At 38.1% G+C, this 14,829-nt stretch overlaps 1 protein-coding gene across 2 annotated transcripts in view; it reads left to right on the top strand.

The window, feature by feature from the left end:
• The window catches only part of LOC126412497 (transcription factor Adf-1-like), an 88,242-nt gene extending 73,413 nt beyond the window's left edge, over positions 1-14,829 (top strand). For both annotated transcript variants that reach the window (XR_007575299.1, XM_050082118.1), the window contains exons 2-3: positions 9,545-9,631; positions 14,630-14,829. Coding sequence is in view for 1 of the 2 variants with exons in the window: in XM_050082118.1 (XP_049938075.1) it covers positions 9,545-9,631; positions 14,630-14,706 (164 nt within the window). In the remaining variant the exon portion in view is untranslated. The remainder of the gene's footprint in view (positions 1-9,544; positions 9,632-14,629) is intronic.

The following is a 14,829-nucleotide window of genomic DNA, read 5'->3' as shown; positions in this document are numbered from 1 at the left end:
TTTTTCGTGATAACAACTTTGAAGTGATTCCTCATGCTCCCTACTCACCTGACCTGGCTCCTAGTGACTTTTGGCTTTTTCCAACAATAAAAGACACTCTCTGTGGCCGCACATTCACCAGCCGTGCTGCTATTGCCTCAGCGATTTTCCAGTGGTCAAAACAGACTCCTAAAGAAGCCTTCGCCGCTGCCATGGAATCATGGCGTCAGCGTTGTGAAAAATGTTTACGTCTGCAGGGCGATTACGTCGAGAAGTAACGCCAGTTTCATCGATTTTGGGTAAGTAGTTAATTAGAAAAAAAATCGGAGGCCTTAGAACTTGAATGCAACTCGTACATCGTTGAACATGGAGCTCCGCAGCAGACCACCCTTACGTGTTCACATGCTGACTCAACGACCTCGTCGATTACTAATGCAGTGGGCGCGGGACCATCGAGATTCGACCGTCGATCAGTGGAAACGTGTCCGCTCTTTGGGTGAATCACGTTTTTGCTACACTAGGTCGATAGTAGTCTCCACAAACGCCGTCATCGAAGTGAACGGCGGCTCTAAACGCGCCATGGACGCAGGCTGTTGGGAGCAATGTTATGCTACGGGAGACATTTTCCTGTGCTTGCTTGGGACCTGTGATAGTAATAGAAGAAACGCTGACAGCTGCGAACCATCTGCATCCCTTCCTGCGTGTTGTCTTCCCCGACGGTGATGTCATCTTTCAGCAGTATAACTGCCGTGTCTCGGAGTCAGAACCGTGCTATAGTGGTTTGAGGAGCGTCATAGTGAGCTCACGTTGATGTATCGGCGATCAAATTCGCCTGATTTAAATGCTGTAGGACCCACCCCGGTTCGCTATCGGGCGTCATCACCGCTACGCAAATCAGCAACCCGTTATTTACGCGAATTACGTGATCCGTGCGTACACATCTAATACTAACACACCTGCACAAACCTACCAAAAAACTGTCGGATCCCTGATATGCAGAATCAGTAATGTATTTTGTTCCGAAGATGGACAAACAAGCTATTAAGCAGATGGTCATAATGTTTTGGCTCATCAGTGTGGATAATTTAGTTCCTGTGGCATGATACGTCTCTAAAATGACCAACTCTTTTATGTCCAAGATGGCAGTTTTAGTCTTGTCCTCCCGCTGCGTAAATTTCCGCAGACACCCATGCACATATAACATATAACTTACGCAGATAAACAGTTGAACAAGCCAATATAAAACTGTATGATTTTTTTATTTCATTTCTGTGCCATTTTTCCCGATGGAAAGTGAAATAATTTGTAAATTACAGAATTAAAAAGTTCCATTATTAAACTAAAAAATTAAAGAATTTTTTTTATTTTCATTCAGTTCACCCATTTTCAAGACAGCACACTTTGATTGAAGCTGCAACTATAAAATAAGTATAGTTCCCGCATTAAAAGTTTTTTTTAAAGATCTCAGGAATTACCGTAAATGAAAATGGATTGTTTCTTCTTTTAATATTTAGCACTAGAACAAGGTTCAGGAATTTATTTCTGTTACAGAGATGTGTCTATGTAATGCTTAGTTTAAAGAAAAAAAACAATCAATTTCTTCAATCATTTAAATTTATTTTAACACTTTGACTGTCGGTCCCGTCAGTTGATGGGACGTGATTGTTTCGGTACACTGTTGATGGCATCAGTTGACGGGATACGATTTCTGTCGATCTAAAATCGAAATCACTTACACTGAGGGAATCGATCGCTCTTCATTGTATTGCGAGGAGCATATAGTTTCTAAAACAGACATAAAATGATAGGCATTCTAAGAAACGGGAAGGTTTACATGACCGTCTGTTAACGGTCTTGCCAAGAGCCATCGGAAAGGTAACTAATGTCTAAGGCTAGCAGGGGCAAGGGGGTGGGGGTAAATCATACGTCGCTTGTGTGGAAAAATGTCCTGCCGACTCTGACGAAGCTCGCGTTATAATTAAACAAGTCAGTGAGGAATGACGCAGAATATCTTTGAACTCCCCTCTCCAGTCTCTCTCTTTTCTTTCGGTCTATCTCTTGTTAGTCAAACTTTAATACTGTCACGAGACGAACCCGTATACGTTATAGTTCGTTATCTCGATGACTGCCTGTCCATCGTCCTGTTCTCTAGTCCATCGGAGTCTAGTTTACTCGTGTTATCTACAGATAATACGCCCAAACTGGTAGAGTTTACTTTAGAGTAGATAACAAATCAATCTGTCTCTCGTGACGTCTAGTTCATGGGTCAACTTAGTCCAGAATGTTCCAGATATGTATGTCACACAAAGGTTCACTCGTCTCTGAAATTAATTCCGTGATCAATGCTTGGTCGACATTCTTAGTACCTTTTAGAGGTGCTTTAGCTTTCGAGATAGTAAAACGTGACAATTGGCACCAAAACCTTTTGCTTCATTGTCGAACGTTTGTATGTAGAGCTCCTAGTCTCGATGGAGTTCATAGACGTATATCACACACGCATATATAGAGGTCACTTCTTTTAGAAGATGTAAAGGCAAAAATTTCGAAGTATATTATTTATGAATTTCGAGTTATTAACAAAGGACTTTTGGACACAATAAACACTGACACAATCGAAAGTAAATAACGGAATTTGCAAAGGTATTTGTTAAGTTAGAATCACTGGTTAATAATATGTAATATCTATAAATAAAAAATGTACATCATGTATGCAATATTTACATATGATATACATTTTTTCTGATAAATAAAAGTACATGCTTAGAAACAAGTTATTAAGTCATCAGACAGTGAAAAAAATTGTATCTTATATGCTTTCTGTTCTTATCACCTCAGCATTTACTGAAACAGAATTTTCGGTGATGGGTGCAAACCAGCAAGAAGAGAGGGACAGAGCTTCAATAAATTAAAATAAAAAAGTAATTGTTCATTTATTTAAACATAAATTTGCAATGCAGCGCCAGTTATTAATCTTTTAAAACCAACCAAAAACTCATATTTAATACCAGAAGTACAAAAAAATCGTATTTAAGTACATAGATAATACATTTTTAGAAATATACTATTTATTCACCTTTCCTTGAAATAAGATACGTTATTTGTCTCTAAAAATTGTTGATGCTGAAATCATTCAAATCTGGAGACTAAGAGAAAACATTTGTATACCTGCAGTAACTGCTAGAGACTTATCAGTCAGTTTTCTCACATTAAGTGAAACTATTGGAATCTGGTGACTGAGTGAAAACATTCATATATTGACTTGGCCTCGGAGACTAATTTCATTCAGTTGTTTCATTCTACTAAAAAAACCGACTGAACGAAGAATTGCCGACTGAGCAGTCGGTTGCCCCATCACTACGTTCTGTGCGTTACCCAGTAGACGCTTGTAAGCTTCCGTGTGGCTTGCCATTCCGTTTACATTTGGGCAAATTCATGGTGTGATACACTTCATAGCACACATTCCGAGGCGGCCGTGATACAAGTACACGAGGGAGTGGCTTCACTTACTCTTTTTTATCGTTGCAGGAACCAGAGCGGTGTAATTGCAAATCAACAGCATCTTTTTGTTTATACAGGATTGTCTCTTGCCTTCCTTCTCAGTAAGCCGTTGTTTGAGTGCATCCAAACTCTGTTGAAAGTCGGGAGTTGCTCAGAAACCATCAAATGATGTTCTCATTTGAAGGCAGAAGCTGCCACCGTGGCAATGTCATCTTAGGATTATGTCACTGTGCATACTGTACTTTTTCGTGCTGAAGCATGCAGTGCATCTTGTGTGCAGTTTCTAGCACTGAATTAACGTCTTTTTTGCCTTTGTTGTAGCTGATGTTTTGACAGGTAGCGGCAGCTGGTTGAGACTCATACGCTGAAGCGCCAAACAAACTGGTATAGGCATGCGTATTCAAATACAGAGCTATGTAAACAGGCAGAATACGGCGCTGCGGTCGGCAACACCTATATAAGACAACATGTGTCTGGCGCATTTGTTAGATCGTTTCTGGTATTACAATGGCAGATTATCAAGATTTAAGTGATTTTGAGCGCGGTGTTACCGTCGGCGCACGAGCGATGGAGCACAGCATCTCCGAGGTAGCGATCAAGTGGGGATTTTCCCGTACGACCATTTCACGACTGTACCGAGATCCGGTAAAACATCAAATCTCCGCCATCGCTGCTCCCAGGAAAAGATCTTGCAAGAACAGGACCAACGACGACTGAAGAGAATTGTTCAACGTGACAGAAGTGCAAACCTTCTGGGAACTGCTGCATATTTCAGTGCTGGGCCGTGAACAAGTGTCAGCGTGCGAAACATTCTACGAAACATCATCGATATGGGCTTTCGGAGCTGAAGGCCAACTCGTGTGCCCTTGATGAATGCACGACACAAAGCTTTACGTCTCGCCTGAACCCGTCAACACCGATATTTCACTGTTTCTGACTGGAAACATGTTGCTTAGTCGGACAAGTCTCGTTTCAAACTGTATCAAGCGGATGGACATGTACGGGTATGGAGACAACAGACTATCTCATGAATCCATGGACCCTGCATGTCAGCATGTGACTGTTCAAGCTGTTGGAGGCTCTGTAATGATGTGGGACGTGTGCAGTTGGAGTGATATGGGACCCCTGATATGTCTAGATACGACTCTGAGACGTGACACGTACGTAAGCATCCTGTCTGATCACCAGCATCCATTCATGTCCATTATGCATTCCGACGAACTTGACCAATTCCAACAGGACAATGCGACACTCCACACGTCCAAAATTACTTCAGGGACACTCTTCTGAGTTTAAAAACTTCCACTGGGCATCAAAATCCCCACACGTGAGCATTATTGAGCATATCTAGAAGGCCTTGCAACTTGCTGTTCAGAAGAGATCTCAACCCCCTCATACTCTTACGGATGCATGGACAATCCTGCGGGATTAAAGGTGGCAATTTCCTCCAGCACTACTTCAGACATTAGTCGAGTCCATGTCGTGTTGCATTACTTCTGCGTGCTTGCGGGTCCTACACGATATTAAGTAGGTGTTCCAATTTCTTTGGCTCTTCAGTTTATGATGTAATGTTTGTCTGTCATTAGCGACTTGTCAACAATAGCACATACTGGCAGGAACCATTGGATAGTGCTTTATCACCCATTGGTCATTGTTTATCACTTGCTGAATGTGTTATTCCTATGATCTGCAATCACTTTTAATAAAGTGGTTTTGAGATTCTGGTACTTGTGTTACACTGGCGGGTTCTTAAAAAAACGCATAACACTAAAACCAATCTATGAGAGTCTAAGGCATTAATTGTCAATATAAAATAATTTCATCACTTGTAACGCCATATGCAGCAAAAGAAAGTTAAAGCACAGGAAATCGTAATTCTAGTTGCTGTGTGAATACGACAAATCTTCCACTTTATTTCGTGGCATAGTTAGGACACTGCAAGGGATTAGCGGATTGTTTGTCACTGGTAAAGAAAATCCCTATCTTTGCAGAAATATTTGTTTTCGAACATTTAAAGTCAATATTTTGACTGCTTAGCCTCATAATGAGGTATCTTAAGCGGAATGACCTCCTCAACGTCAACCACCATGGATTTCGAAAACATCGATCATGTGAAACCAAACTCGCACTTTTCTCACATGACATACTGAAAGCTTTGGATCTAGGCAAACAGATAGTTCCTGTATTTGTTGATTTCTGAAAAGCATTTAACTCAGTACCACACCTGTGCTTACTTTCAAAAACTACGATCATATGGCGTATCAACTGAAATTTGTGACTGGATTGAGGACTTTTTGGTAGGGTGCACGCACCTTGTTATCTTGTATGGAGAGTCATCGTCGCCGGCCGAGGTGGCCGAGCGGTTCTAGGCGCTACTGTCTGGAACCGCGCTACCGGTCGCAGGTTCGAATCCTGCCTCGGGCATGGATGTGTGTTATGTCCTTAGGTTAGTTAGGTTTAAGTAGTTCTAAGTTCTAGGGGACTGATGATCTCAGCAGTTAAGTCCCATAGTGCCCAGAGCCATTTTTAGAGTCATCGTCAGATGAAGAAGTAACTTTGGGTGTGCCCCAGTGAAGTCTGTTGGGACTCTGCTGCTCATATTGTGTATTAGTGACCTTGAAGAAAATATTAATAGAAACATCAGGCTCTTTGCAGATAATGCAGTTATCTGCAATGAAGTACTATCTGAAAGAAGCTTCATAAATATTCAGTCAGATGTTGGTAAGACTTAAAAGTGGTGCAGAGATTGGCAGCTTGCTCCAAATTTCCAGAAATGTAAAATTTTGGACTTCAGAAATCAGGAAAACGTCGTATCCTGTGACTATAATATCAAAAAGGCACTGTTGGAATTGGCCAACTCATACAAATAACTGGTTTTAACAGTTTGTAGGATTATGAAACGGAATGATCACCTAGGTTCAGTCATGGATAAAGCAGATAGTAGACTTTGGGTTATTGGTAGATTACTGGGGAAGTGCAATCAGTCTACAAAGGAGATTGCTTACAAATCACTTGTCCAACCAGTTCTAGAATATTGCTCAAGTGTGTGGGACCAATACCAGTTACTACTAACAGGGGATATTGAATGCATACAGAGAAGGACAGCATGAATGGTCACAGGTTTGTTTAATCCATGCGAGAGTCACAGACGTACTGAAGGAGTTGAACTGGAAGACTCTTGAAGAAAGACCTAAATTATCCTGAGAAAGTCTCTTAACCGGCTTTAAATGACGACTCTAGGAATTTACTACAATCCCCTACTATCACTCACTTAGAGATTGTGGGGATGAAATTAGAATAATTACTGCACACACAGAGGCACAATCATTCTTACCGCACTCCATACGTGAATGGAACAGGAAGAAACCCTAATAACAGGTACAATGTGACATACCCTCTGCTATGCATCTCGTATTGGTTCGCAGAGTATAGATATGGATGTAGATGGTGCTTTCTGAACTGATTTTTTGATGTAACGTTATCTGTTGCTGTAGGCATTATTGGCTCACTTTGAATTTCTTACTTTTTAGAGTCCATGTTTCTTCTTGGAGTCACAATTTATCATTACATCAAGCACAATAAATAACATGCACTCAGAATTGCTGAATGAGAGAAAAATTTGTTTTATAGCTTGCAGACATTTATACTGAATTAATTCAAGCACAAAATAAGAGTTAATTCCAGACATACCAGAGACTAACTGAACTGAACCACTTAGCGTGAACAGCAATCCACCGTGTCAGCTAAAGAGCACACACTACACTTGAGCCCCTTGTCGTACTTCTACTCACACATTTACAAAGCACAAAGGCATGCCAATCTAATATACACTATGTAATCAAAAGTATCTGAACACCCCCAAAAGCAACCGTTTTTCATATTAGGTGCATTGTGCTGCCAGGTACTCCATATCAGTGACCTCACTAGTCATTAGACATCGTGAGAGAGCAGAATGGGGTGCTCCATGGAACTCACGGACTTCGAACGAGGTCAGGTGCTTGGGTGTAACTTGTTCATACATCTGTACACAAGATTTCGACACCCCTAAACATCTCTAAGTACACTGTTTCCGATGTGACAGTGAAGTGGAAATGTTAAGGGACACTTACAGCACAAAAGCGTACAGGCCGACCTCGTCTGTTGACTGACAGAGACCGCCGACAGTTGAAGAGGGTCGTAATGTATAACAGGCAGACATCTATCCAGACCATCACACAGGAGTTCGAAACTGCATCAGGAGCCACTGCAAGTACTATGACAGTTAGGTGGGAGGTGAGAAAACTTGAATTTCATGGTCAAGTGGCTGCTCATAGCCCGCACATCAAGCCGGTGAATGTCAAACGATGCCTTGCTTGGTGTAAGGAGTGTAAACATTGCACAATTGAACAGTAGAAAAACGTTGTGTGAAGTGACAAATCATGGTACACAATATAGTTATCCATTGATAGGTTGTGGGTATGGCAAATGCCCAGTGAACATCATCTGCCAGCGTGTGTAGTGCTCCATCAGTGCTAAAATGCTCCATCAGTTAAAGACAGCTGAGAATGTTGGCAGGGAAATCTGTAGTTAGTGTCATACATAGAGCATCACTCACTACCTTGTGAGACTTTGCTCAGTGAAATGCTCTCAAAATAGCCGCCGGCCGAAGTGGCCGTGCGGTTAAAGGCGCTGCAGTCTGGAACCGCAGGACCGCCACGGTCGCAGGTACGAATCGTGCCTCGGGCATGGATGTTTGTGATGTCCTTAGGTTAGTTAGGTTTAACTAGTTCTAAGTTCTAGGGGACTAATGACCTCAGCAGTTGAGTCCCATAGTGCTCAGAGCCATTTGAACCATTTTCAAAATAGCCAGCATTGTATTTTTCCAGCTGGGCCATTGTGTTCACTCAGCATAATTTTGGATGCCACTGTGATCATTCCTGTGACACCTTTTAAACCAGATAAAGCCAGAATATCCTTAGAGTGCAAACTGTGTCTAAATGATTATTGTACAGTAGTGCAGGCTTTGAAAATGTAATTGAAACTTTTTTAAATACCTCTTTTATGCACATATTCTTAGTGGAAATTTGTTGAATGTTTACTTAAATGTTTTCATCTGAAATGACATAGTACTCAAATATTTTCTCTTGAAATAATTTTCTCTTGAAATAACCTATTCATTATATAAGTTCCTGAATTAAACAAGTAAGGGTAAATTTGACATATAGCTCAGTGTATGGACAGGAGAGTATGGGAGATTAATGAAATAGTTGGAATGTCTACTCCTAAACAGCATCACAATATGTCTCTCTGAAGGAAGGAAGGAAGGTGGGAAGATCAGAGTTTAATGTAAATAGCACAGATAGAACAAGGATAAGAAGGAATCCATGTGTGTTATTTTCAAAGGAACCACCTCGTGGCCTTTGCATCAGGTTATTTTTTAAAACTCTAATCTGAATAGCCAGATTGGTATTTGAACATGCTCCTTCTGAAAAAGCATTCAGTGCATTAATTGCTGTGTCAGGTTGGTTGGTACACCTCCTTGAGTTTAAAAATAACAACATACATAAAACAGTTATCTAACCACCTTAGCCACTGACAGTGAATATTAAATGATCTTTAGGAGCAGAATGGTTTAGTTCTTGTGAACACACTACTTTCATTATGGCTACTCTATCACTTGACACAAGACACAAAAAAATATAACCAAAATACAGTGAGCATGTTTTTATTCCATATTTTATATTTATATTAGTTGCTACACCTCAAACTTACCTTGGTTTGTCCTTTACATTGTATTTTTGTACAATAATTAATAAATAAATAATTCACACTGCTGTTTTCTGTCAGGACTGCAGACATAATATTAAATTTCCAGCAGAGCTGCTATAACAACAGCATTCTGAAAGTTTTCTCCAACTTAATGGATCATATTTCACGGCAGTCTGTAGCAGGACATACATGTATGTTGAGATGTGGAGATAAACATGAAGGAACCACTTACTGGAAATGTTTTCAGTTATTTGAAAATGTACTCATATTCTTTTTCATGTACAGGTGTTTATGAAAATAAAATATCTGTCTGTTGCAGATACCTGCAAGGAGGAAGAAAAATGTGGAAAGGAGTGCAAGTGTCCGGAGAGCTGTAAATGTTGCCAGTCAGGGAAGGATGATACAAGTAAATATTTTGTCAGCCTAGGTTTATTAATAGCTACAACTTTACACTGAACTTCTTTATATGTGACACATGTTTAATCATGTCCAAGATCTGTCAAGAGATAGTCAAGTTTAATTGCATTTTAAGTGATAAAAACATACTGATCATCATCTTTTCCCAAGTTTATTTACCGGCAATTACAAATGTGTGGCTCAACTTACTTAGAGCACTATCACACTTTTATCATTGCTTGGACCTTTAGTTGAGAGAAATCATAATTTTCTGTTGATTTAAATCATAATAATTTATAGACAAAAACTGTGTTTAGTACCAGTACTTTTCTGTAGCCACATTAATTGCCAAGTCAAAGATCTTATTACAATCTTCCCCTTTTCTTAAAACAGTCCAAACATTATCTGAGAAAATTACAGACAGTACAATTTCCTTTTATATCATCAGAACATTTCTGTAAGTAAGAATGTTACAGCAGATAAGAATCCAACTGCATGAGCTGCTTTACACTGTACATTACAGAAGCTGTTACTTTCTTGTGAGTTAGAAGAAACTGGCTTGATGGTGCAGCTCATGAAGAGAGTGGGCTTTAATAGATGATAACAATATCCACAGATCTTGGTAGTATCTGCACGAACCTAATTTAAGATCCTTGTTTTACAAAATAACTTCAGTTCCCTAGTAATTTATGATCTTTTTCCTCCCATTTTTAAGGCATATTGAATTAAGGCAGCACCCTGTCGTTAATAGGATAATAAATAATGAGAGACAGATAAAAATTCATTGTAAGAGAGAAAGGCTTTTTAATGTGTCATGAATCTAAGATCTTTATCATAAATTAAATGGAAAACAGTATCACAGTTAAGAAAAAATAGATTTAAATGTATGTACAATATTTGTCTATACTTGAGATTCTCTGAATTTTATTCCATGTGGGGCGATAACAATACAAGAAAAAAAGGGAGACAGTGATTCATCATAACTTAGTGTAAAGACAATTTATGACAGAAGAGTGCAGGATGCTTTGTTTGATAACTCACAATGGATGTTGTGTATGTTGCATGTATTATGATCACAAATGTACAAAGTTATGATTGAACTATGCGAGAAATGCTAGCAAGAGGCAAAAATAGCAGTTGGTGTGGATGAAATTAACACTATGGAACAAACTTTGTGAAAACATACAATTCTGTATTGTTGTTCGACTGCAAACAACATAGGTGATATAGGAACTACAAAGGACAGGCTCAAAAACTGACACTAGAATGATACTCCAGAATGATTTTGTTTGTAAAGTTGTACATTATGTCTGTGACTGAATTTTTGGTTAATAATTTTGAACAGGCCATTATTAATTGAAGATTATTTTAAAAGATGTCCGCAGAGTTTGTTAATGTTGTCACTTATAATTAAATATTTTGACAGCTATCCTAGCTGTTACTTTGAGATGAGTCATATCCAGAATTCAATTGCTCAGCATAACTGAAGAGGGCAGCTATGGAAACTGGCAAACTATTTCATGAAAGATGACCAGTTAATTTAATGAAGCTGAAGCATGAAAATCAGTTGTTTGCCAATAAACTGTAAGAACGTTCTTATTTAATGATCTGCTAAATTCTATCTTTTAAAACAGTTTATTACAGTACCATACTTCAAATAACCAACTTGTTGTTCTATTTAGTGTTTCTTTTATTAGAGTAGCCCAGTTAAGCAAATATTCCACAATGTCTCTTCAGTATAATTTGAAAACTCAGTGCTAATCACAAGATCTGACTTTTAAAGAAACAGCTCATGAGGATGTTGAGCAATAACCAAGTATCCTGGTCAAATCTACAGTTTCATATTTGCTCTGAAGTGAATAACGCATCTCTAGAATTTTCCTGATTGCAGAAGATTGTTGCAGCATATGACATGTACACTTCTTTCCTCTTTCTAGCAGCTCACTGCAGAAATTACTCCCTTTATAGGCCATAGTTCATTCTTGTGTATTGTACCCAGTTAACTACCACAAACATTAAATAGACTTAAGAGTTTAAACAACTTGTTTTAAAAAAAACTTACAGGTAGTACAGCACACTTACATTTCATATGTACTCTTTGAATTGATATCAGAATTAATTGCTACTAACAGAATAATCACAATCATGAAACGCTCCCATTTTTTGTGCTATTTGAGGTTCATGATACAATCATATAAGGGCATACACTGCCCATTCAAGCAACTCTGATAAACCTTCATGACAATTCTAAACTCTAAACTCCATCCAAACAGGCCTCGGAAGGCTCAACAGTACTGACCAATCACCATGTCATCCTCAGTCCATAGACATCACTGCATGTGGATATGGAGGGGCATGTGGTCAGCACACTGTTCGTTTGACCATTGTCAGCTTTCATGGCTGCCTCTTGACAATACCATTTTTAAATCCCCAAGTTATAAAACATTTTTTGAAATTTTTTGATGTACAAGCAATGTCACATATTGTATTCACTCACGCTTTACTGATCTCCTTTCATCCTCACACTAATAGTTAGATTATCTTTTCCGTAATTTTTACTGTTATCCATTCTAGGTTATGAGGTAATTGTTGTTACTCTTTAAGTAATAATAATAATAATAATGCAGCATTCAACTACACTATAAAATATGTCAAACTTTGATCATCAGGTACCCATCACTTACATTAAATTCAGCCCTTAGATTACATTTTTAGCTTTATATGTGAATGTCTGCAAACTGACACTGAGATGTTTGGCTAATAAGTTTGAATGCCACAGCTTTATTACTGATCATCTCCTCAACAGACTGTTTGTACCATCACCATACCCTCTGGTGTTTTCATATTTTCAGTTTCTAATTCACACATTTGCAGTTAGTCCTGCCATTCACATTACATCTACTTTCAACTGATATTCATGGATATTTATCAATAACACATGTAGTATTTGTGTGACGATACATAAAACAAAACTGTGAAGAGTCTAATTACACAACTGCTCCATCATATACATTTAATGCATTTACCTCAACGTGCCCTATCAGTATTCTTCATTTTCTTATAGTTTTCTAGCTGATGATATGCTTACTCCAGAATACTGCTCTTTCCTGTCCAATTAATGGCTACTATTACCTGTTCATTTTTCTTTTCAGTGATCTCATCTTCCCATTGTTAAGGTTGTCTTTCCATCTTATGTGAGGCTTCCCTGATGATCAGGCAATTTCCATTGATCCACTAATTACCTCTACTTATCTAATGAGAAAAATTTGAAATTTTGTATTATACAGTCTTCATTACATGTCCTGCACAACCGTTTCTTGTTTGTTTCATTTTATTGATACCGTCACGTGGTTGCGAATGCCAGTCCATCATTCTTCTGCTTTTAATATTCTCCAATCTTAAGTATCAAGGCATCTTGCTACACCATCACATTATCCATTCCATCCCTTGTGCAGTGTTGTGGACCCATGCTAACAGGTTTACCAGTCATGATTCCAACATGAATATAAAGTCTCATTTTAATGTTCTCTTCCTAAATATCAGATAAATAAAAAGGGAGTGATAGAAGCAATTCAGTAGAATAACTTGCTTTGAATTTAATGTAAACAGATGCTCCCAATTTGTTCCTTCCACATCCCTTATTCTCAATATCTGCTTAAAACAGTATTGTTTCCTACATGTAGATTGATTCTGGTCATACTTTTCCTTGGATGTCCATTCCTCTTCTACCAAGATGCAATTTGATTGTGTATTTTTCCATCTCATGGCATTTTGTTTACAAATATACTTGTCTTCAACAGACTAGCATTTTACTCTTCATTTTATACTTATGATGAACGTATATGTTTAACCACTTATGACCACTAGAAACTGATTCTGAAAGCTTTTACATTGGTTACTTTTTTCATAACTTCTTAATTATTAAAATTTTCATCCAAAAATAATTATTTTTGTTACAGAACAGTAGCATTTAGTTAAAAATATTTTCATATGAAAATGGGAATGCATAATCCCCCTTTTTGGGCAAAAAAGGTGTGAGTTTCTTAAAAATATGGTATCAATGATGGAAAATGTTAATTATTAAGTCTCTTCATTGCGGGCAGATCATTTTATTTAGCTTTTGCTGGTGATTTTAACATGATTGTATACAAAACTATCATAAATGTAAGGCATTTTTGCTCTACAAAAAATGTGAAAAACTTCAGATTATTAGTATTGTGTGTTTTGTTCAATGCTTTCAGTAGTTTGGCTTCCTCACAGTGCTTTGATGCGGCAGTAGACAATTCTGTTTCCAGCTGGCAGTAGTGATTTTTCACTTAAGTCATGTGACAACCATGACACCAAGTTATGTCACAGAACAAACAGAAGTGTTGCATGACAACATGTTCAGAGCTTTTGCACTCCTATGCAAATAGGCTCTGGTAGGGGCTGGCAGCAATTCATCAGATGTAGGCCTGCCTATTTCACACAGTGATGTCACTCATCAATTTCATTGTCCAACAATGAATTTTCACATTCTTTGTCACTTTCTGGTGTGCTGAATTCAGTATCAAGCTCTTCATCACAATTCACTTTCAAAATACACTTTGCAGTCACAGAAATCAATTGTGAATAGACATTTTATTGTTGACTATACTGAAGGTGCACACAGTCAAAGTGATGTTTTGTGGCAATAAATGTAACCAAAACATAACTGGCAAGCTAAGAATGCAAATTGGAACAGGTTTTCTTGGCTGAACACACAACTTTTTTCACAAAAATAAGTGCAAAGTAATGTTTTTTCATTCTTCTTATTTAATTATCCAGTTATATTTGGAATTTCAAGTCTTGGTTACAGTTAATGAGATAAAGATGTAATATTAGTACTTCAGATAAAACCTGCTTCACATACTTCAAAATACTAATTTTTGGACTACTTCTGATGCAAAATTTTCTTTTGCGTGTTTAGACATACACTGTCTATGGAGTAATAACAAGAAAACTCATAAATATTTTGTTTATTTTGCAGAGGGCAGCCAGTGTGAGTGCAAACAGGGTGAAAATGCTCCTTGTGTGTGTCCTGAGAACAGCTGCAAATGTGAATGAATAACCTTAAGCATCAGCCAGTGTTGCATTTACAGTACCACTCTTTAAAACTTGTGCCTGTGTTATAAATTATTTTAATTATGTCCCTGAAGAACAATAAAACATATGTACAGTAAAATATAC

The sequence above is a fragment of the Schistocerca serialis genome, chromosome 7, assembly GCF_023864345.2.
Source record: "Schistocerca serialis cubense isolate TAMUIC-IGC-003099 chromosome 7, iqSchSeri2.2, whole genome shotgun sequence".
In the NCBI taxonomy this organism is placed as follows: Eukaryota; Metazoa; Arthropoda; class Insecta; order Orthoptera; family Acrididae; genus Schistocerca; species Schistocerca serialis.
This window is presented reverse-complemented; position numbering and strand designations above follow the sequence as displayed.